The sequence below is a fragment of the Aptenodytes forsteri genome, unplaced genomic scaffold, assembly GCF_000699145.1.
Source record: "Aptenodytes forsteri isolate BGI_AS27 unplaced genomic scaffold, ASM69914v1 Scaffold167, whole genome shotgun sequence".
Classification (NCBI taxonomy): Eukaryota; Metazoa; Chordata; class Aves; order Sphenisciformes; family Spheniscidae; genus Aptenodytes; species Aptenodytes forsteri.
The window spans coordinates 1,881,968-1,905,678 of NW_008795926.1; the positions used below are offsets into that span (position 1 = coordinate 1,881,968).

Below are 23,711 nucleotides of genomic sequence, written 5' to 3' on the forward strand. Positions count from 1 at the left end.
TGTCCCCCTCCGGGCCCTTTTCCCCCCCCCCCCTTCAGCATTGCTTTGTTTTCCAGCCTGACTCGTTCTTTTCTCCACATGTTTCTCAGCTGTGATGGTCTGCTGGCTTTTCTCCGGGTAGTATGTTTTTGCACAATATTAGGAATATTGGCTGCCTCCCCTCCTACTTGGTGTATTTGGGAAAGTCAAACAGATGTGGGGACAGCCTGGTCTATCTCATTACTGGTTTCCTTTGTCCATGTTTCACTTTCATACCCAAAGGATGGTTTGATTTATCTTTTCAAGAGACCCTGAATGATCCTGTTGTAAGAAGCATCTGTCCCCTGTTGCTAGGTGTGTAACTCCATTCCCCAGAGCAATGTGCTACTGAATGTAATGTTTGCAGATGAATTGTTTTACTTTTCCATTTACTGCTTCACTGTTTTCCAGGCATGTAGAGTTTTTGTGAAAGCCCAGCACAGCTGAAGGGCAGGAGGCTGGGATTGGCTTTCTGATTTTTTTCCTCTGTAGTTGACAGCCATTTGCAAATCATGAGCTAGGAAGACTCTGTCTTCACTTCTCTATTCCAGGCAGGGACGTGTAGTCAAAATGTGTTTACTTTGTAAAATTACCAGACTCCTAGAAGAAACAGGAGATAAAAATGTTGTTCCATGGCTCCGTGTTGCTAAACAGCCACATGTTTTTTGTCACGGGACCCCAGCACTGCCGATGGCTCAGCAGTTCTCTAGTCCATCCCCAGCTCACAGCAGATCTCTCCCCAGCCAGAGAGGTTGTTGCTTCATATGGCCTATGTCTAGAAACCCACAAAGATGGAGACCCCACCTCCCTGGTGCCCTGTCTCAGAGCTGCATCACCCTCCTGGGAGGGAGTTCTTCCTACTCGTTCATGGTGAATGAGATAAACACGTATCAGAGGCTATCCTGGGTCAGACCAAAGTCTGTCCCACCCAGGATACTCTGGCTGGCAGCAACCAGTAGCAGATGCCCTGGGAGAAACATGGAAACAAGGCTACAGCAATGCTTCCCCAGACTTCTGCCCTGTTCCAGCACTGTGCAGTTTAGTAGCTTTCTCAGCTGGAGGTGGTACCTTTGTTTCTTCAGGCCTTGGAGGATTGTGTGAGATCCCACCTCTGTTAAATGTCTCATTCAGATTTGGTGCACAGCATACACCACATGCTCATTGCTGCTGGAACAGTACTCATTTTGCGCTGGTGTTCATTAAGCATCAACCTGTCTAGGGCTTATTAGCTGCACCTTGATGGGACATTTCACTTTCACTTCCTCTGCTTCAGCTGCACTAGCGGTGGGGTGGGATGAGGAACATGCAGGTGTAGGTGTGTTACTAACAGCTCGCTGTGCTTTGCTCCAGGCAGTCTGACAGGGCCTCTGTTTTACAGGACATCGCTATCGCCTGTTGAAGGGTCCAAGACACTGCTCAGTACAAGACAGGAGCCTTTCTGCTCCTGTGCTCACATGGCATCCATCAGATTCAGCTGCTCCCTGCAATTAGAGTGTGCCAGAGAAGCAGGAGTCCATCTGAGGACTAACAGAAGTTCAGGCAAGAAACCCAGGATCCCTTTTCAGAGGAGATTGTGCTGGCTGTGAAGTTTCCAAGTGGAAGGGTTCAAGTTACAGAGCAGGAACTGCGTGCACGGTGTCACTAATGACTCAAGTGTGCCCACGCGCTTTTCATAGGGATTAGTAATTAAGCGATTGAGTACATGCCAGGTGCATGAGAGAACCTCACCCCAAATAGGAGAACACATAACTGTGTTTACAAGTGTGTGCCTTAAAAATATGCAAAGGGGAGATACAGCTGGGATGGTTTGTATTTGGGCTTTGGCAGAGTTTGACCCTGTTGTGTTGCCTGGTCACCAAACATCCAGGCTATTTGCTGGATGGCCCTGATAAGAAAGACCACTTGGTAAGAGCCCGTATGGAGTTGTGTGGCTTGCAGGCTGCAGGAGTGTTGAGGAGAGGAGGGCCAGGAGATAAAGGCAGTTTCTGAGTATTGGGTTAGGAACTGGGTGAGCTGCACCTCCTGGCATGCAAGGAGAGAGGAAGGTCCAGGAGAGTGCAACCAGCGTAAGACTTCCCTCAGCACCAGTGGATGAAGGGAGAGGTCACTTTGGTCAAGCACAGGGAGCTTTCCCTGGTGCGTGCATGACCTCAGACAACAAGCCATTTGCTGTGGAGCTGTCAAGGAAGGATGAGAATGTCAGCTCCAGCATGAGGATCCCCATGGGAATGAGCCATCATCATCAGTAAGTGTTGTCTACAGCATATTGAACTTCATTGCTCTAGGGTTCTGGGTGGTGACGGTAACTCCAGATAGCGTTACATGTTTTGCATGGCTGGCATGTCATTTACGGAAGCAGAAGTCACGGTGTGCTTTGATAGATCCAAAATGCCTCCTTCCAGATGTTTCTTTTCAAGTACGAATTTCAGTGTGTCTTAGGTTAATGGCTGCTGGCTGTGAGGTTTTTATCAAACCAGAGGAAATCCAGATCTTCCTTGGAGAAGTCTGAGTTTCCTGAAGGAACAGCAGATTCCCTGTTGGATTTCATTAGGCATAGGCCTCTTGCAGGGAGGCTGAGAGGGGCTCAGTCTTTCTAGTTGAAGGCTGGCTTGCCCTAGAGCGGTGAGGGTGTGGGCTGAGCTCTGCTTTCTGCATCTGACATGACAGAGCTTCTCACTGTCTGGAGCATCCTCTGTGTTTTCTCTGTCCACTCTTCTCACCCAGGGCATGGATGTGCTGGCACTGTGCAGCCGTGCTGTGGAAAGGCTAAGGGATGAAGATGTGCCTGATGGGCACTGCTTGCTGAGCGGGAGCTGGGGACATCAACTACCTTGTATGCTCTATTTTATTGAGAATCATTCAAGATGATGCTTGGCTACTCTGCAAGCTGCACAAGGGCTTCTCAGCATGAGAAAGCTGCAAAGCAAGATACTATGATTGTCTTCTGGAAGCTGAGTGACTCACTCTTGTGTGCAGAAGCAAGGGACTTGGCCAAGATGACCTTCAACCATGTCTGAGTTCATGCTGGTTTGAACAGTTTGTTTCAGGGGAAGGCAGCTAAACCCCCTTGTGTTGAACCAGAATCAGAATTCAAACTTGAATCACAGCAGTGAGGACTTTGCTTCAGCTGGATAAATTGACTGCAAAAAAACCAACAAGTTTTTGTGAAATGTGGGGGATCGGCTTGGAGCCCAGTTCCCATCCTGTGTAACCTCCTGGTATTCAGAGGAAGAACGTGGACAGTTGAACAGACCTGTGCATTCTTCTGAGACCAAGTCACAGAAAGTTCAGATGGAAAGGGACCTCTGGAAGTTCCCAGTCCAGTGTTCTCCTCTGAGCAGGCCTAGCTCCAGAGCTCGATCAGGTTGCCCAGGGCCTTGTCCAGTTGAGCATCGAATATCCAAGGCTAGAGATCCCACCACCTCTCTGGTCCCTATCCAAGGGCTGCACCACTCTTGTGGCAAGGAGTTTTCTCCTGATGTCCAGTTAGAATTTCTCTTGCCACAACTTGTTCCCATTGCCCCTTGTCCTTCCCCTATGCACCTCTGAGGAAAGCCTGGTTCCATCTTCTCTGGAAATCCTTTTCCTTTAGGCAGCGGATGACTGACTGCAATTAGATCCCTCTGCAACCTTCCTCTTTCCAGGCTGAAGAAGTCCAGTTCCCTCTGCTTCTCCTTGCATCTTCTGTGTCCCAGCCTCCTGTCCATCCTGATGGCCCTGTACTTGAGTCTCTTCAGCTTGTCAAGGCTTGTCTTCTACTGGGTGACGTCAAACTGGATGCAGCATCCAGCTGCAGCCTCAGTGGTGCTAAGCAGAGGGGAATACCCACCTCTGTGGACCTTCTGGCTAGATGCTTTCTAGTGCAGCTTGGACTGCAAGTCCAGTGCACAGTCTATCGGAAGTCTGTTGTAGCTTTAACAAGATGTTTCAACATCTTCTACATTCAAGGTGGTGATGCAGAGCCCAAGCAGACCAACAGCGCTTGACGCTGTAGCCTGAGTCTGTGTTTATGGCTTGTTAAAAAGGTGCTTTCCTCTCTGGCTGAGAAAATGAGATCAGCCTAAAAAAGAATCTACAAAAAACGTGCAGGAGACCATTCCCTTAAAAGGACTGGCTTTAGATATTTATCTTCCTTTCATTTCTCCAAGCCAAAGACTTGACATTTAGTGAGAACAAAGTATGTTCACTTGAAATGGGGCAAACATCTCACTGCCTGTACCGCAGGGACGGGGCACGTGGTCATCTGCAAGGCCACTGCTGGGCTCTGGTTGTGCCTGCCAGAGAAGGGACCACTGGCTCCAGGTGTGACGTTTGTACCTGTGCACGGGGAGGAGAGCATTCCTCCAGCACACCTGCATTTGACTCTCTCATGACCAGGGTAACTAGTGACAGGAGGCACCCAGCGGTCAAGACTTTGGATGCGTAAGGCTGTGTGATAACACTGGGGACAGATCCAGCTCCTCCTGTGCTCTGCTCTGCTTTGCTACTGGGTTTTGCAAAATTTGCATAGACTCAACGTTTTTAGGTGTGGTCTCAGAAGGAGCTGATGTGCATCTTTCCCTCTGTTGTTACTGGATCTGGCACTAATTTGTTGGTCCCTTCTTGAAACTCTTGGGAACTGGTGATGCTGGGGTGCTCAGTGACTCAAACAGCAGGGCGGCTGTGGAGTCAGGCTCTTGCACACCAGCACCCAGGTATGCTGGGATGCAAGCCCAAGGTTCACAAGCTGTCCCATGAGCTGCCAGACCAGCAGAAACTCACTTTTTGGTGGGTAGATGTCCTTCATCCCTACATCCGCACGGTGTCTGCCCCAGCTCTACCACGTGTAACGGCTCCCCCTTCTCCAGGTGCTTCTGGTACCCCCCTGCCCCTCCCTCTGGACCTCCCTGCAAACGCCCCAGCTCTCTCCTTCATTCCCTGACTGTCAGCTGAAAGAGATGCCTAGGCTTTCTCCACATTACACCCCTGCTGACAGACCCTTTGCACGCATGTGCAGCTTGACAAAAAATTAGGGTTTGAGTCCTGTATGAGATGTCATTAGAGTTCACTAATGGCTTTAAGGTTTATCAGATGACTGAGAAGCCACATAAAAATACAGTCTTCATTTAGGAACCAACTGGAGCTGATTTGCTCCTCTCATCTGCACAGGATGCATCTTGGATTTACACCTGGGTGATTCACTGAGGTCTAAGTGTATGCACAGAAAGTACTTAACTTCTCTTGAGTTTATAGGAAATGGTCACCTGAGGTATGTAGAGTTTCTCAAAAAAAGCCCTGGTGTTTATCTTTAAAGTTATGCTGAAAGTCAAAGAAAAGAAAAAAGAAATTGTAGCAACTACAGAGGGGTTGGTTGACATTGGTTTATTATTTTTATACAGTAAAAATAATAGCTCTGAACTTTGACTCAGGTTTATACTTAAGCTATGAAAAAACCTCATAAATCAAAACCCTGCATGAGTCAAATAAGAGCTGTTCTCGAGTCAGGCTATCCCTCAAAAGGTTAACTCCTGCCTCCAGTGCTGCTTGAAAACAGCCTTCATTCTGAACAGACTTCTGCCTTCAAACTTGGCAGTTTTTCCAAGAATCATCAATACCTATGCTGGTGACACTTGTTGGCCACCTCTTTATGTCAGAAACCAAGCCCTTGGTCTGCTTTCTTATTTCAAAGCACTGAAAAAGTTTCCCAGTAGATTTGAGGGTTGCTGGCGGGGGGGGGGGTGTTCTTTTTTTCAGCCGGGGGTTTTATCAAGCCTCTGTCTTTTGCTGGCGATTCGGTGTGGCTGGTGACTCGGCATGCACCAAATCCTCCTGTGTGCTGCAGTCCCTGTGGCCGTGGAAGTGACAGCCGCGTGCTGCAGCCTGCAATGAAATGCTGAAATCGGGGTCGGATTGGACTCATAACAGAATTTATCACCAAAAAGCCCTGTATCTTCACTGAGGTTAGTTGCTCTTTCTCCCCGTGTATATATGAATAGAAAAGGGCTTTCCGTAATTTCCTGCTGTTAGCATGCTAGTGCACATGGGAGGTTGTGCAGTTAGAGGCTGGGCTTCCCAGCACAAGCGTGCACAAGACTGCCGTCACGCCACGTTGCACCCAGGGGAAATCAGTCTCTATGTTTTCTCTATGACATTTTTGTGTTTTCTTGGAATTTGTCTTGCTTGCTACTGTTTCTGTCGCTTTACCCAGTTCTGATTTCTTGTTTGTTCTTTTTCCTGGGGTTGTCAGAGCATTGAGGGATGATCCTGCAGATCCTCTGACTCAGCAGTACCTGTGCTGCTCCGCAGCCTCCCCGAGCAGCCTGTTGCAGCCTGAGCCCGTTGCTGCCCTGCTCCTGCCCTCCCTGCTCGCCCACCTGAGGAGCACGACCACACCCCCCTGCTCTCCACCATGGACGGGACACAGTGGTCCCGCGTGGGCCACCTTCCCCAGGTCTCCACTGGTTCCCTGCATGGAGTTCGATGCTGCTCTTGGGTTTCAGTGCCCCAGAAAGGGCACAGTGCTGCAGGGGGGCTGTACCAGTGCAAAGCAGTGAAAGGAGTATTTCCAATGTCATACGGGATGCTTTTCTTTTTCACTTGTTCTACAGCATCTATTTGTTTGCTCAGAGGTTTTCAGAAACAAACTATTCCATCCCCCTCATAATAATAAATGTTGCCTTTTTTTTTGCTTTGTTTTCCTGTATTCATGATAGGAACAGTCTTCCCTGTAGATGACCTATGCTGTGTGTTCATCTCCCATCTGATTTAATTTTTCTCCTTGAACCTTTTTATTGGTCTTCATGCATACTAACTCGTGTGCTCTTCAGACTTACCAAGTGCAAGTGTTTGGGCTGTCTTCTAATGTGTCTGATGAATACTTTGGACAATAAGACCTAATATCTTGCTCTCTTGGTAGTCAATATGAATTTCAATTTTTTGAGGATTTAAAGTTGTAATAGTGTTAGTCCTGTGCAGCTTCTGTATATTACATATATATTTTGTTGTGATGCTTCCTTCATTGATTGAATGAAAAATGTATTGGTAGATTTAATGAAAAATAGCAAGAAATCAAAGCTGCCATCTTAGGAAGGCATTGAGAATAGATTTGATGGAGCAGATTTGTGGTGAATTAGGGTTAACACTTTCCTGAATGTCCAGAGGTGTGTGGATTTAAAATTTGAATATAATATTACAGTTGTGTTGGAGGATCTTGTAATTTTTTTGGAGTGCAGGTGTTGGGGGGACCTGTGTTAAACGATGCTTGAACCCTAGCACAGGTCGGGAGAGCTGTTTGTGGAGGTGGGCGTTTCAGCACGTTGTATAAATGAAAACAATTATACTTAGGCAGAATTTACCTGCTTTCTTACTTTTGGCAGTAGAAAGCCCTCTTGCTGTTTACAGCAGACGGGCTATTTGCTTTGTCTCTCAGCACTCATTAGCAAGGTAGGGCAGAAGAGGCCTGGGACGTGGAGGTCAGGGACAGCCAGTGAATGTACTGGTCCTGGAGGCTGTGCTGGAGGATGCGATGCTAAACCTGCACAGCTTGTTTGGCGGGCCAGGGAGCGATACAAAATGTCCTGCCACCGCGGGCACGGTTAGTGCTCCTGACGCGCTTCCCACGGGAGCTGCGTGAGTCATCAGCACCGTCCGGCTTCACCGGCGAGGCTGTGAGGGCACTGTCCCTTCCCAGCGACTCTGCTTGGGGTACGTAGCAAATGAAATTCTCCCTGTGGGGATTTCAGCTGTGTTTCAGCAAGCTCTGCACCTGTCCTCAACCCTCAAGGCCTTTGCTATATGCAGCCCTGGCTTCATATCTCTGCAAGATGCTTTGAAACCTGGACCGCTTTCCAGAAGCGTTGCCTGTACGCCCTGACATCCGATGTCTGTCCTGCCTTTCGCCCGTCGGTGCTGACAGTCTCCGTCCTTCTGGCGGGAGGCGACAAGGTCAGCCCTGCGGAGGCTGCGCTCTGGTCCCAGCTGAGCTGCCACTTGCAGGCTACCTCTGATTACTAGGAGGGGGCTGTGGCTGCCTCTGAGAGCAGTCGTCCACACATAGCCAAGATGGGGATTGCCATGGTAGGTGTGGGTATTTTAAGCTGTTACAGGGAATTTAGCACCCTGGGGTGGGTTATCCTCTGCCTTCCTGCCTGCTCTTCACTCCAGCTCCTTCCACAGCAGAACAGTCAAAACTAAAAATTGAATATGAAATTCAAACTAGTCATAGTTCATGTACTTCTCTAAGGTCGCAGTGGCACAGCACATCTCCAGATCCGGGTCCAGGCTGCTTTTCTAGGATCTCCTGCATCAGAGTAATAATAATTGCTGTAATGACAAACATTTGTTCATGGATAATTGTGCTAAAGGCTCTGCTTTTTTCTACGCCGACCAGAAGGGTAGCCTTGCTGGGGCTGAGCTGCTGGACCTGGCTCGTAGCCTGACTGGTGCACAGTTGCGTGGCTGCTGCACATCAGTCTTGCGTCTCGAGGTGCCTTGCACTGACTGCTGCAGGGGATTGGTAAAGTGCAGGAGTGCTGGGGTCCCCACCACCTTGCTTAACCAAACCCACCCGAGCCCCATAGCCCATGCTTCCTCCTTCACCCTCCTGCTGCCCTCGACCCTAGTGCCTGCAGGTTGACTGTCACTGTACAGAGCAAACCAGCCCGCCGAAAAGCTGGTTTTCAGCCTCTCAGCTCCCGGCTGTGGGAGCATGGGAGGCTGTTCCTCCTATCAAGAAGGCACTGTCTCCTGGCGCTCCACCTCCTAAGTGGCGAGTGACAGGAATGCGAGTGATGCAGGAATTGCCATCACAGCAGTGGGAAACCAAACGTCTGACCAGATGACGGCTCTAAATTTAAGGGCTTGCTGTTGAGCCATGTGTGCGTTAATGTGCCCTTTTGTGACCAAGCTAAAGATAATTTTCCTATCTGAAACGGCAGCTGCATTGCAACTTGTATAAAGAGACTTCTCCACTAATGAAGAGCAATCATAAGAGCATGATCTGCCCTGAGAGGATGAGCAAAGCTGGAGAAATGTGACTCAGGGTAGGGCTCTGACGCTCCGCAGAAGCTGAAAATAGGCCATTTATAGAAACTCAGAAGATGTTTGGCTCCTTGAAAAATGCATAGGCCTTGCTGTTACTTTAGTGTAAATGTCACTTGAGAGAATAGCAACGCTTTTTTTAAACTGTAGGAAAAGTCACTTTAAATTATCTAGAGTTCAATATTCTCCGCAAAAATTGAGCCAAAATATGTAAATATACAGACAGTGCTATGGAACAGAAGGACACTTTGGGCAAAAAAGCAGAGTTGGATACACTCTTGTGTGTTGTAGTGAGTGTATTTTTAACCCACCTGCATATTTTAAACAAGTTGACCTTTGTAGAAGGTCTACTACAGTCTTTTAGAGCTGGCAGAGGTCCAGTTATGTGCGTGTGATTGTGTATGGCATTTTATATTAGGAGACATGGGACAACCCCCTGGGTCAGCAGGGATTATCCGGATAGGTCATTTAGTACGTTACTCCCACTTCTCTTCTTGAAGGGTTGGTTTAGACGTGCAGTAACACTCAGGTCAGCTGCTTAGCTTGCAGCAGTGCAAACACGTGTTGTCTCAGGGAAGAAGGGTCACTAAACAGCACGTTTAACTGGCAGCCTTCTGAACACGAGTGGATAATACTTCCTGATCAACTTGTGGCTTTAAAACACAGGAAGGAGTGCTGCGCAGTGCAGCCTCGTGGAGGTTTGCAGGGCTCAGAGGGACTCAGTGATGCTACAAATCTGTTTTCCCACCTGGTGACAACGTTATCTGGAGTGCCATGTGCAGGGAGGTGTTACTGGGGGCCCTTACAAAGGGCATGAGAGCTGCAGACTTTATGATTTGTGGTTTATTGTTCCTTCAAGGAAATAAATGCCTAGGACACTTCATTAACATCTAGCATTGCTTGGAGGAAGATGTCTCTAGCCAGCATCTTGTAGAAAGTACTTCCTCAGTGCTGCCCTGTAAGTCTGTGATGGGGCAATGTGCTACTGAAGTTCTGCCGCTCTCATGACCATGGGCCGTTACTTGCATGTAGGACATGGACAAGGGGGCCCTGAGCAATCTGACCTGGCTTTGAAGTCAGCCATGCTTTAAGCATAAATCTTCTGCAACTCTGTGGTATTCAGCATTTCCCGACAAGCCGGGCTGCAGCGTCATGTTTCATGTATTCAGCATTACACTTCTTGTTTTCATTTCAGGTCCTGTTTCGGCATAAAAGTGAAATTCACGAGACTCCTCCAAGATGTCTTACAGAAAGGAGCTAGAAAAATATCGAGACCTGGATGAAGACAAGATCCTTGGAGCCCTGACAGAGGAGGAGCTCAGGAAGTTAGAGAATGAACTGGAGGAGCTGGATCCTGATGTAAGTCATTTTTACATGAGATTTGCTAGATGGTAAATCTCAGTAGTTGTGGGGGAATGGGCTGCATTAGTAATCTGTATTTAAGTGGGATCCTTTGCAGAGCCTGTACTCAGTGCAAGGATGGAAGAGACTGTCCACAGATGAGCAGAAGCAGTTTTCCCATCGCAAGCACGGGCTACACGTGGAACGTTGTTTCTGTGATAATCCCCTGCCCTTGCCCTGGTGTGCATGCTCTGGTGTGACAAGCACTGTGATTTGCAGCACCAATGTGAGCCAGTGCTGGTGCAGGGCAGTAAACCTGCAGAAACTGGATCTCTGCTTCTGATCGGGCCACCTTGGAGGAAATGTGTAGGGGTTTGTGGGTTGTTTGGGTTTTTTTTCATAGCAAACTTCAAATGGTCTGTATTTTCCTCCATTTAGGCAGAAATCCAAATCCCAGAGTTTTGCAAAATGGAACAATTGCTTTTTAGCAACCTCCCAACATCAGTAGGAGCTGTGCATGTGCAAACACTGGGCCTGCCAGAGGCAAGCAATGAAAACTTGTTGGAGGCAACGTTGTCCTGTGGCCCTAGCAGGGGATGTGCAGAGCCAACTGGCAGTCCTCTGGGTTATGGCAACATTAGATGATGAGGCTGGGCACTGCCAAGTGAGAAATTGTTCCTGCAACATGCAGTTAGTGTTTCTGGGGGAAATGATGAGTGGTGTAGATTGCATCATCAGTATTTTTAACTGCAACACAGGAAAATAATTAGGAGGTGGCAGGCTAGATCCCAGCATTAAGCGTATGGGCTGATGGGCTGGTTACAGCTGCCTCAGAAGACACAGAGTCAGGCAGCATTCTGTGAAAGATGCAGAAAGGTAAAATAATCACGAACATCTGTCAGTACAGGCGTAGCCTGAGTACAGGAGTCAAAGCATAAAGATTGCATGGTCACCTCTCACAGCATGAAGCCTGAGGAAGCAAGCTGTTTCCTATGCCTCCCTGCTTGTGCATTAGCACAGTTCTCCTCTGTTGCCCTCCAAGGTTGCCCAAGTCTAATTGCTTCCTATTAGTCATTTTCCTCCCCAGGCTTTTCACTGATACAGATTTAAATGATAATGAATTACTTTTATGAGGTGGGCATGGGAAAATCAGTGCATTGTTCAAAATCACCTTGAATGTCTTAAAAAGTAAATGTTGACTTCTATCCAGCAAAGCTTTAAAGAACATGCTTAGTGTCAAATCTGGGAATAGTCTTACTTACTGCATTAAGACTGTTCTATATTTACATATAAGCAGGTGCTTACGTGCCGTATGTGTCAGGCACAGAGCAACTTCCCATGGTGGCTAATGTGACTGAATAACAAGGAGGCAGTTTGAAAAAGGGCTGAGGTTCACAGGGGTTTTGTTCTGCAATGGAGTGACCTTCTCTGTGAGACCCTGTCTGTAGTTTTGTGATGGATCATGAAAGGCAGAAGAGACCACCACCTTTCTCTGGTCTGCTCTCTGAAAGGCCATGGGATTTCCCTGAACTGATTCTTGCTGGGACATGTGGGGCATGTGGGCAGTCGGACAAACACGTATAGGGAGGAGAAGACCCGTTGAGTTTAGCAGCTTGGTTCTGGCACTGCAACTGTTGCAAAGAGGCAGCAGAAATGCTGAGGGTGTGGGAAGAGGCTAGGAGGAGCAGGAGGTGATGGCTGAGAGCCCCCAGAGAAAGGGCTGGAGCTGCTGTTGTAGAGAAACATCCACTTGGCAGCGTGGAGATCCTGTAGTGGAGCCAGCGTTTGAAACTGGAGGGGGGAAGGAGCATCATGTGTCTTAGATGATGTGGGAATCAGTGGGGTTGGATGGAGATAACCTTTGACATGAGAAGCAAATTGTCAAGCAATGTGGAAGAAAGACAGTGCAATGAGGAGAGGGGAGAGGGGAAAAGTGGAGAGGGGAGAGCGTTTGATGGATGGGGATCGTGGCCTGCAGAGATAACCTGTGTTTCTCCCCTCCATGCCTAGAACGCATTGCTGCCAGCAGGGCTCAGGCAGCGGGATCAGACGCAAAAGCCACCAACTGGCCCGTTCAAAAGGGAGGAACTCATGGCGCACCTAGAAAAGCAGGCAAAGGATGTTAAAGACAGAGAAGACTTGGTTCCTTTCACAGGTGAAAAGAGAGGTATGGTCATCCTTTGCTCCACGCTGAGTGTGTCACGATGAAGACACAGTGGGTACACAGCAGAAGGGTTGTGTCTGACCCGCATTGCTAAGCATGACTTCATTTTGACACTATTGGGGTGGTGGATCTGCCCTCTCTGCTGTCTAGCCCCAGCCCAGGCTGGCTAATAAACTGGGGTGTGCCCAAGAGGTCCATGTGCTTGCTGATTTGGGTACTGCCTGATATGTTGTTAGGTGATGGACAGAGGCTGTACCACTGTGCAGCCTCTTTCCGTCCCCATCCCACTGCAGCTGTATCAAGCTCTGGGGAAGACCTCATCTTCTGTCCTCTCTTGTTCCTCCTCTGCCCTGTCGTCCTGTGAGCTCTGCAGGCTGCGCTCTGTCTTCCGCCATTGCCTTTCATGCTCTATCCCTACGCTCTGAACTTCATCTTGGTATAGAGAAACTCCACAGGTCCCTTCAGCTGTGATGATCCCAACAGTTCCCGTCTAGTCTTCATCACTTATTGACAACCCCAGCCTCGTTTCCCAGCCTCCTGCAGCTTGCATGTTTCTGTCTTCCTGCACCATGCCCTGTGGTGGCTGCTGCACCCTTGCTCTGCGTGGCCCTGGGGCCTGTGAGTAAGGGGTTTGTGTGCCTCTTCTCTTTCCTCTCCTTCTGGCATCTTTTCCTATTCTCCTGGGACATGTCACATTATCCAAAGGACTTTCCTGCTCCCATTAGCACTCTGAATATCATCTGACATGGGATGTGGCCCGGTCAGTCCTTGCATCTGGGTTCCAGGAGCTTCTCAGCAGCTTTTTTCTGCTGTTGTGTCTCCCGCTGTACCATGGTTCCCGTGCAGCAGAAGATCTGTTTGTACACTGTTGGCACTACTGGTTGCCCCGTGTCAAAAAAGAAGCGCATGAAAATGGACACATGTGAGCATGTTTCCCAACTGAGTTCTTTCTCAAAGCTGCGTCCTTACTGATCCACATGCCTCTCTGAGAAAGAGCTTGTGTTAAATCTGTCCATTTAATAAAACTTGAGGTGGTATTTTTAGGAAAAAAAATGAGTTCTCCTTGAAAGAAGTAAATTAAAAGAGTAAATTGAGTGCTATCAGGAAGAGCAATTTAGCAACTTCAAATGTACCCCAGCCCAGCGTTGGCTACCCACCTGGCTAGCACAGCAGGTAATAGCAGTGCTCCACAGGAGATGGAGGTATTTCAGGCATTTTGAGTCTTCAGCTTCTGGTCTGAGCTAATCATGTTTCAATCTGATGTGATCTCAAACACATTAAACATATTTTCACTTGTAACACGCTGTGGAGTGAAGACGCTACTTTGACTGTGAGCCAGAGATGGTAAATTACATACTCACAGTTGTGGCAGAGCTGGGAATAAATCATCACGTTTGTGGTTCGGAGGGTGATTTACTAGTTTGCCATGGGAGGTGCTCTCCTTGGCCGTGCCGCTGGACAGGGTAAGAGTTGGTGTGTGCATACATGCTGTATTACGATATATAATGCTGTGTTTGCATGCACCATTTAATTTAAAGTTCAAACCTGTAATAAAGCATGACTGAGATATGAAACTTTCTAAAACTAAAACCCAGAAGTTTTGATGACACTGAGATGTCAAAAGGAGTTACTGTGTGATGGTAGAATTAAGTTTGCCCTGTTTTTCCTATTCCCTGCTGAACTGACCAGATGGTGTGCACAGTTTGCCGAGCCGTGTGTCCAGTGGGACAATGGTTCCGGGTCTCCACACCAAGCCAGAGCTGAGGGGGCCAGCCCTCTCCAGACATTTTGCTGCAGAGTACCCAGAAGGTGCCTGACCATGCAGGCACACATGATGCTCTGCCTATTTTTGCGAGAGCAGCTGTGTCCCAGGAGGCAGATTCCTGCCCTCTTCGTCAGGGTGGCAGCATGCAGGCAGGAGATGGGCTGTTTTGCAAAACGCTGTTTATAGCAGCCTCCATTTCATACTGGGGGAGCCCGAAGCACAGTTCCTTGAGGCTAAATTTAGCCCCTTCTGTTTCTGCACATCCCTGAGCAGCAGGATCTTTGTTTCTCCCCTTTGGTGCCACTGACTCTGGTTTCAGAGGGGGGACAAAAATAGTCCTGGCTGGCATGCCAGGCTGAGAGCTTTGCACTTGCTATCTCTCTGCAGTGATTCTGGACTATTTCAGGGGAGGGGACTGCTCCGAAATGCTCTGGGATCCCTCCTCCTTCTCCCATCCTGCAGCAGTGCTGGGTTTACCCAACAGACTGCTCCCTGCCGTGGTGTGTTAAAACACCACAAGCCTCTTTTATTTGGTGGCGGGGGCGGTCGCAGGTAGGTGCCCTGTTGTGAAATCTCAGACCTGACGCATTCAGCCTCTGCAAAAAGATCTGCCCGCCTGTTGGTGGTGTGAGCAGTTAAGAGCTGGGAGCAGCCATGCAATGCCATGAACCCCGTCTGCTGCCCCACACCTCCCTGGGACGCAGCCAGCTCCGGCAGAGAAAGGGTTGTGGCTTGCCTGGTGATCATCCTGGGCAATGGGATGGGGGAGTGCTGGGGAGCCCATGGCATTCAGAGCTGGGCTGGAGCTGCGTCACTCACTGCACAGCCCCTTGTCCATGTGGGCAGTCCCCGTTAGGAAAAGGCCACAAGCAAGCAGCTGAGCTGGCAGCTTTGCATTACTAGCTGTACCTGTTGCTTTGCACCTCTGACTTGTAGGGAAAAGGCCTGTTGCTGTCCCAGGAGATAGAGCACGGAGGTCTCCATCTGGCATGCCCTCTGTGTCTCTCCCCCCTGCCCTACTGTCCTCTGCTACGTTGAGTCAGACCAGCTGCCCCAAGCCTGCTCCTCCTTGCATCCCGTGTGCTTGCTGGATAGCCGACTGCTATCCCTGCCTGCTGCCAGACCCCCTCCACCACCTCCTTTCCACCCTCTTTTGACTAATGTGCCATCTGCCCTGCCACCGTGCATTTGGAGTTAGCAGCAGGAGCTGTCTCAGTGGCAGGACCAATCCTGCACAGTGCTGGATCCGGGCCACTAGCCTCTTTTAGTCCATGTGAGTGCTGGCAAACCTCCATCCCTTTTATGCAGCCTTCAAAGAAGTGAAGTCCTGCAGGGTCAGGCTGTGCATGGCTTTCTAAGTGCTGTGTGTTGAACAGTCATCGTCCTGCACAAATGTACTATTGGGCTTTTGTAGATGCAGCCCTCTACGCTGGTGAAAGAATCCAGCTCCACAGTTGGAGGTGTCTGGCGGGTGCCTCCTGGCCCACATCACAGCAGGACTCAGACCGAGCTAATGGGAGGGGATTCAGTGTCTCCTCTGATTTTTCTCTAGGTCCTTGTGCCCCCTCTGTCCTTTCCACGGTGCAAATCTCACCCCACAGAAATGCATCTGCATGGCTAGTTGTGAAACAGGTGCTATAGCTATACTGAGAGTGACCTCACTTTGCATTTATAGGAAAAGCTTGGATCCCGAAGCAGAAGCCGATAGATCCTGTTTTGGAAAGTGTGACTCTGGAGCCGGAACTGGAGGAAGCCCTTGCTAATGCCTCTGATGCAGAGCTCTGTGACATTGCTGGTAAAATAGTTTCACGTGAATCGGGGTTTCAAGTTGTTCGACTACTAGTTTCTCTTCCTTTGTTCTTTTGTGGGAAATGAGCTATTGAGCTTTTTGCTGTTTATCTGAATGCTGTCAGTTTTGACATGATTTATTTCTTTGTTAAAAAAGAAGAGTGTATATTTAAAGTTACTTTCAGCCCATGTGATTTAATCAAGAGCATGGACCAAAACTGAGGAGGGGGAAGAAGGATTTATCAAGGGAACAGAGTGTGCTGTTTGATCTCTTCTCCTGTCTCTGCCACTGAATCTTGCAAATTGCAGCCTGTCACCTTCAGGAGCCCAGCTTTCTTCAAGCCAAACCTCTAGGAAACAATCAAACACCCAGTGAGAATGTGGATTTCTTGTGCAACCTTTTAAAGGAGCTGTCAGGTTAGAGCAGTCTTTCAGTGGATGCTCAGGTCTGCTGTTTGTTAAAGAGCTTTTCCAACACATTTTAAAGCTACGGATTTCTTGTGATTCATGCAGTTGGTTGGTTTTGTGAGTGTTAGCTCAGGGGTGGAGGAATCCAGCATTAAAAGGTTGATGTACTTCACAATGATGGAGAAGCAGGTTGGAATGCACAGTGAGCTGGAGAGGGGGACAGGGCGACTGCAGGTGCTGTTTGAGCCTTGACAGTGTGCACTTCACCAGGCTAAACAAGCCCCAGGCAAACCAAGAAGGACAGGTGTGGTCCGAGTCTGAGGGGTTAATGCCTCCATGCTAGGTAAGTTCAAGCATTGCTGCTTTTCAGGCAGTGTTGTCTCAGGGAACCCCCTGCAAGCCTCACTGCTCTGCCACTTTAGAGATGACAATATTGGTATCTTGCTGAAGCCAGTAGCGTGGACTTAGCTTTGTGACTGGGATAGGATATGCCTTGGCCAAAGGAGCGTATGAACACCCCCTTGGTGCTTTACCGAGCTCGCATGTTCCCTGCTGGTCTAGCAGTTGATGAATACTTCAGTGCTACTGGCTTCTTCTTCCAGTTCTGTCTCCTCCAGACTTCCATACTCCCTAGCAGTATCCTCCTTGCCAGAAGTCTGTAAGATAGCCTGTAGAATAACCACACCATCTAGACATCTTGTACATAATATCATATTCTGGCTTAGAAATGTGTTTCTGCATTAAGGCTTCCAACGTATGTACCTTGGCCGAGCATTGCATCTCTGGGTTTTGCTTTTTTACTGTACACCTAGAGTCCTATAAAGCCCTATCCTATAAAATCTGCCTTTCTAAGCTCCAGATCTGTGCAGCAATTATTTTCATAGAGAAATGCTGTTCTGGGCAGCTTGTTCTGCAGTTCTTGGGAGAATACACTTGAAGTGGCAGCAGGAGAACTGATGTGATACAAGCTGTGCTGAAATCTCAATATTGACAGTGACAGTGTTGCTTTTCCAAGTTTGCTAAGGCTGTGAAACAGCTCCTGCCTGTTTATCAGGGCTCATTGTCAGCCATGGTGCACTGGATCCCTTCCTTGGCAAGGCCAGTAGGATAGCTCTTGTGGGTGGCTCCCAACAAGTCCTGAAAGGGCTCCCGTGCCTTTGGTCAGCTGGGGCAGGCAGAAATGGGATGCCTTCATTCTGCTTGAGTTCCTTCGGATAATACACAGTAAGCACCAGGCTTACCAAGAGCGGGTCCCTCTTGTCTACCAGCACAAACTCCACCCCAAAAAACCCCGCGTGGTCACAACAGCAGATCCTTCCCTCTGTCTGCAGTTCAGGTATTCACAGTCCTGGCTGGTGGAGAGATTTCATTGTCAGATTAAGCTGTGTTTGGGGTGTACGTGTGTCCCCAGAATGCTGAGCCTGCAAATTACTTTTCTGAGCTGTATTGCACTCCTGAAAATTTCGGCTGTGAGTATATGGCAGAGAAAAGGGCCAGCTAAAATACAAACAAGCAAACTCGAAGTGCCCAACCTCACTCAGACTTTCAGACAGAGACTGCTTGGTTTTGTGCAATCCAACCAGGGATGTGCTGGGGGAGGGGTGGGCAAGTGGACGGTGGTGTTCGTTGATGCCCTTTGCTGCAGGCTGTCCTGCCCCTGCAACCCAGACCTGGAGTCACAGTGAGCTGTCACTGTAACAGATGCCATTCATGTGATGGGCCTCAGGGATAGCCTTCTCCTGCAACTCCCAACCCTTCCTGGCCAAAGCACCGAGCAAATGGTGACGGACTGGTGCCAACCAAGCATAAGAGGAGCAGCTCATGGGAAAGCAAAGCGCCTTTGTGGTGACATGCTTGAATTTTAGGGAGAGATTTGTCCTTTATTTATTTTAACCACTGTGCCCACCTGGAGGTCAAGATTTGTTCAAGTGTGTCTGTTTATAACAAGTATTCACATGTCTGCATTTTTCTGTAGAAAATCATATAGTTATTTAAAAAAAAAAAGTTGATTAAAACCCCAGTTTATTTTCAAACATGAACTTTCTGTGAGTAGCAGAGTTATTTTTATAAACAGAATCTTTCCCCAAATGTTTCTAAGCCATTGGATTCCCACTGCTCATTTGCAGCTGGCAAGAAAGTCAGCAGATCACCCTGGGCACGTTTCAATGTGCATTTGCATATTGGTTTTGCAGTCATGAGCCTGAGAGACACAAATTGGCAGAAGTTTGGCTTTTGGGCTCTTACAGTCTTTGAATTTTGCTCATACCATCACTTTGTGCATTTCGACCAAGCCAGCAGAGCTTTAGGTTCTCACAATGTCAACTTCCAAGCGTACAAAGATCAATTCAAAGCACACCACCCTCACCACCCCCACTTGTTGAGTGAAAACATGGTGTGCGTTGCCACGCTTCGGGTGACAGTCACCTTGTATGTTGCTGCCTGAGGGGTCGGTTTGGTTCTGCGTGGGGCACAGCTCATCTCAAAAACTGGACTGTCACAGTGTGTGGCACATGCCCAGGTGAGCAAGGGTGATGACGATGTGCAGGCTCCTGCTGGACTGGACCCCTTAGATTAAATCCTACCAATGGCATTTTTTTTTGTCTTTTATTGTCTTCCCCTCGCTATTTTTGCGTGATGCTGAATCAAGTCGGCTACTGGGAAGACTTGGCTGTTTGTCTGTTTGTTGTCCACAAGATGATGTTCCTCTTCTCCTATGAATCATGCTACATTGGAATAAACAAGGGAGCACATTTGAGCCCTGTTGTGTATTTATGACAGCCAGGTAGCTTGGTCCCACCTTTGTATGTTGTTCTGTGCTTGCACAGGGAAAGGTAATGCGCTACGGACCCCCATCCCGGGCAGCACGGCATGGATGCATCTTCTCCTGGCTTTGGAGCCTGCAATAACTCAACTTGTGTTCTCCTGTTTCTGTAGCCATCCTTGGCATGCACACCTTGATGAGTAACCAGCAGTACTATGAGGCACTGGGGAGCAGCACCATTGTGAACAAAGAAGGGCTCAACAGTAAGTGACTTAGAGTATTAGCAGGCTGCAGTGTTTGGCTTTGAAGCTGCTAGCAGAGGCAAAGTGGGAATTATTTTTAGGCTGAAGGTTGGAGCCATGACTGTCAGAGCAGCCTGTGATTGCTGGGGCCATCCCTGGTGCATCCTTGCCCTGTGAGAGCCAGTGCGGTCTCAGCCGCTGCCCTGGCACTGGCCAGGAGCTAGCACAGCCCAGGAAACAGCCCCACACAGGTGGTGTGCCCTCCATCACCCAGTTTTGGACCCTGGGAGCACATAGCAGCAGGCACCGGCTGTCCTGTGCTGGTTGGCCTCACTGCCAGGCAGTGTTTCTGGACGCACATGAGCATAGATGGAGCTGCCAAGTGCTTGTTGGGTCTTTCACCGTGTGTCTGTTTGTCAGGTCATGCTTCCCTCTCCTGACACTGCTTCTGGAAGAGGAGAAACGCACCCAAAGAGAACATGCTGCTGCTCAGGGTGCTTTTGGTTTCACATGTCTTGCTTTTCACTTGCAGGTGTGATTAAGCCCACAAAGTACAAACCAGTTCCTGATGAGGAACCGAACTCAACGGATGTGGAGGAAACTCTGAAACGAATACAAAGCAATGATCCTGACCTTGAGGAAGTCAACCTTAACAATATTATGGTATTTGCTCCTTTCTACTCTCCTCTCTTAATAACAGGACCAAACACAGAAGGCAGAGACCAAGTCTGTTTTGCTGCACAGAGTAATACCATAACACTGCATGTAGCCAGACAAGAAACACCAGTGCTTCCCATCTCCATTTTGGGCAATAGGGGTTGTTACCTGCTGTGCGACAATGGTGTGGGGCTGGTAGCAGGAGGACTTCTGTAGATGCTTGGAAAAGTGGAGCTGTGTTGAGGGTAGTTTGGGAGACCAATCTCCAGCCTGTCTGGTTAAAGGCGTTCTAGGTTGCTTTAACGGTTTAGTCAGGCACATTTGGTGGAGGGGCTGTTTATGTAAGATAAAAAGGTGGGAGGAAACAGGCTTCATAATCCTGATACTTGCCATGAAAATATGAAGAAACCTCCCTTCTTGCAGGTAGCCCTGTCAATCTCCCACCCATCCCTTGTGTGGAACTCCTTTACTCCTTGTAGAAAGCAAATCAGGACACAGCACCACTTCTTATGTTGCCTCTGGGACACATACACATAGTAAAAAATACAGTTTCCGTCTGTCTTCCGTGACTCCAGGACCCCCATCCCATGGGGTCTGTTGAATGTTGACATATTCAAATAACAAGAATGTGGTTAGCTGCACATGCACATTAAAAACACTTGTGCCATGCCACCTGCACCTTTCCATAATGAAAAGATTTTTACTTTCATGTATTTGATTCTGGCTAGTGACCCTGAACGTCCCTTGAGGACACCAGGCTGAAGATCTGGCAGGCAGGCACTTTTTTTCTGTGTTGAACTCATGACTTTGGGACACGGTTTGGAGAACTGAGGAGTGGCAGCGGAGATGGTAAGCTGCTGGGCTCTGTGTTATGGCTCTGCACATGGCTTTGACTATAGATGGTTCCACATGGTGGAATCCAAATGGTGTGGCAAGAAGTCCAAGCTGAGGATACCACTTAAAACAGGTGATCATTTAGATCATTTTAGACAGGTGAAAATTTGTGCATCTGAAAAGGGTATCTAAAGTGCTCGATAAGTGAGAAATACTGATTTTGTAGGAACTCAGAATAAGCAGCATGGATTTATTTTCTGGGCTGAGACCTAGCATGCCAAATGTTAGCCTGAAAGATGTTGTATAAAGTAGTCAGAGGTGTCTGTGGTTTGTAGTACAAGGAGATCATTTCAGGTCTTTCTGGATCAGGCCCCACGATCGTGGGGTGGAAATTTTCCTGAACATGACATGAATGTTGCTCAGTGCTGTCATTCTAAAAAGTCACACTAAAAAGTGCAGGAGCAGTGCTTTGTAGGCTCATGGATGCTAGTTACATACATCCCCACAACGCCTGCATTCATAAGTAGCTGAGTTTCTGGGCAATTAAATTAAACAGCAGAGACATTGTAGCTTCAAATCAAGGCAGTGAGCTATCAGCAGAGTGGGAAATAGGATGAAAACATTGCCATTTTCCTTAGGCCATACTGATTATAGCAAGAGAACTTGTAAAAACATTTATCGACCCCTTCCTAAATTACTTCAGTGCATTTGGTGATTTGACCTTGATAAGAAATTTAAAGTATCATTTAAATATATTGCATATTCCTTCATACAGATGATGGCATAACACAGGTTTTCTGCATTTCTTTTCACAGAATATTCCCATACCAACTTTAAAAGCTTTTGCGGAAGCACTGAAAAATAACACCTATGTGAAGAAGTTCAGTATAGTTGGGACACGGAGCAATGATCCTGTTGCTTTCGTAAGTACTGTCAACTCACTGTCATAAAGTTGTGACAGGAGCTGTTCTTGAGCAAAGTATTTTTAGAGTTACTGACTGACTGCTTTTGCACCTTATGTGGCGTTTGGCACGTTCTGCACCTCTGGCGTTTGGTGCAGGTGCTTCAGTTTCAGGAGCACTGGTGAAAGCCAGCGACAGACAGGCTTTGGTTCCTTCGCTTCCTTTTTCAGCTGCGGAGATTTCAGGACACAATCCTTTAATCCCATTTGGTCTCATATTCGTCCTCAAGGATCTCCCGGAAAAGGAGCGGAGACAAGAACTGACTTCCTAGTGGCATTTTGCAAAAGCAGTTTGTCTCTCTCGATTTATCATACATCAGGGCCACACCATTTGTTTCTGTTGGTACAAAGCCTGGTACCTGGTTCTGCTGGTATGCTGCTGTGTGCACACCCGTCCCTCCCCTTGCACACCTCTGGTCCGGCTCTTTTCCATATATTCCTTTGTGCAGACCTGTGCAGAAGCAGGACTCCACATTTCTTATGCGTGGCCTCTGTGGGTGATAAAGGGTCTTTCTGGCTGCTGCAAGTGGTCTTAAATATCAGTGGGGATGCAGAGAGGTGCTGAGCTGTTCTGCCTGGCCCTCGTGTTACCTTGCAGGCTGCATCCTTGCACACTCCTCCAGCACCACTGCAACGAATTTTTGCTCTTCTTCACCCAGGCCACCCCTACCTATGTCCACACACACACGTGCACACCAGCTTCCTGTTAGAAAAAAAAAAACCTTCTTTTTGGAGGGTGAGTACAGCCCTCACATTATTTCAGGCACACTGGACTGGGGAAGAAGCCTGTGCAGGCAGCACTCACGCTGCTTGAGGGCCCGTGGGACACTGTGCAGGGCTAAGGGAGTGGTGGAGCCAAGTGCTGTGTGAGTGGGTGCAGGTCAACACTGCCACTTGGGCGTCACTTTCTGGTCCTTCTGTTTCATGATGTAGAAGTGCCAGCCCATTTCTGGTCTTGCCCGCTGAGGGAAGCAAAAGTGATTAACAAGGTTGTGATGCTGCTTGGGAGGATGTCTTGGATGTGGAGAATCCCTTGTTGTTCAAGACAGACACTCCTCTCTCTGCCTGCTGTGATGGGAAGCGTCTCAGCCCCACGCAGAAGGAGCAGTGCAGGCAGAGAGGTCAGGGAGGTCAGGCAGGAGGCAGGGTCGACACTGGCCAGCATCCTGCCATCACCATGCTGGCTTTAGAAGAGGGACAGATGAAGCTGTCACGGGGCAGCTGCAGCTGTGGACTGTCGCCTTTTGGGGTGGCCCTAAGTGTTTCTCCATACAAGGTTTTACTGCGGCCTCCAGCATGCTTATGTTCAAGAATCCCCCTGCAACAGGGGGGAACCCCCTTCACCCCACACAGAGCTCACCCATCTGGTGGCAGTGAAACTGCTTGGCACACAGGGTCCTCCCAGTGCCCTCTGGAGGCGAGGGGAGTTGAACCCTGCTGCTCCGGGGTGCTCTGTCCCTGCTTGTCTGACTGCCAGCTCTTCCCACCCACCTCTGCCCGCAGGCACTGGCAGAAATGCTGAAGGTCAATAACACGCTGAAGAGCCTGAATGTGGAATCAAACTTCATTTCTGGGTCAGGGATCCTGGCTGTTGTTGAAGCGCTCCAGGGCAACACATCGCTCATAGAGCTGCGCATCGACAACCAGGTAAAGTGTGCGCAAGCGGGAGCTCTGATCAAGTGAACATGTCCTGGTTGCGGGAAATTGAGTAGCTGGTCAAGGTGGAGTGTGGCAGCCCACCGCCACTGCCAGGG

At 48.7% G+C, this 23,711-nt stretch overlaps 1 protein-coding gene across 1 annotated transcript in view; it reads left to right on the forward strand.

The window, feature by feature from the left end:
- The first annotated feature begins 10,231 nt into the window (after positions 1-10,231).
- The window catches only part of TMOD1 (tropomodulin 1), an 18,737-nt gene continuing 5,257 nt past the window's right edge, over positions 10,232-23,711 (forward strand). The window contains exons 1-7 of the mRNA XM_019473598.1: positions 10,232-10,395; positions 12,388-12,544; positions 15,982-16,101; positions 19,437-19,526; positions 20,038-20,168; positions 21,812-21,919; positions 23,461-23,604. Coding sequence (XP_019329143.1) covers positions 10,276-10,395; positions 12,388-12,544; positions 15,982-16,101; positions 19,437-19,526; positions 20,038-20,168; positions 21,812-21,919; positions 23,461-23,604 — 870 coding nt within the window. The 5' untranslated portion in view covers positions 10,232-10,275. The remainder of the gene's footprint in view (positions 10,396-12,387; positions 12,545-15,981; positions 16,102-19,436; positions 19,527-20,037; positions 20,169-21,811; positions 21,920-23,460; positions 23,605-23,711) is intronic.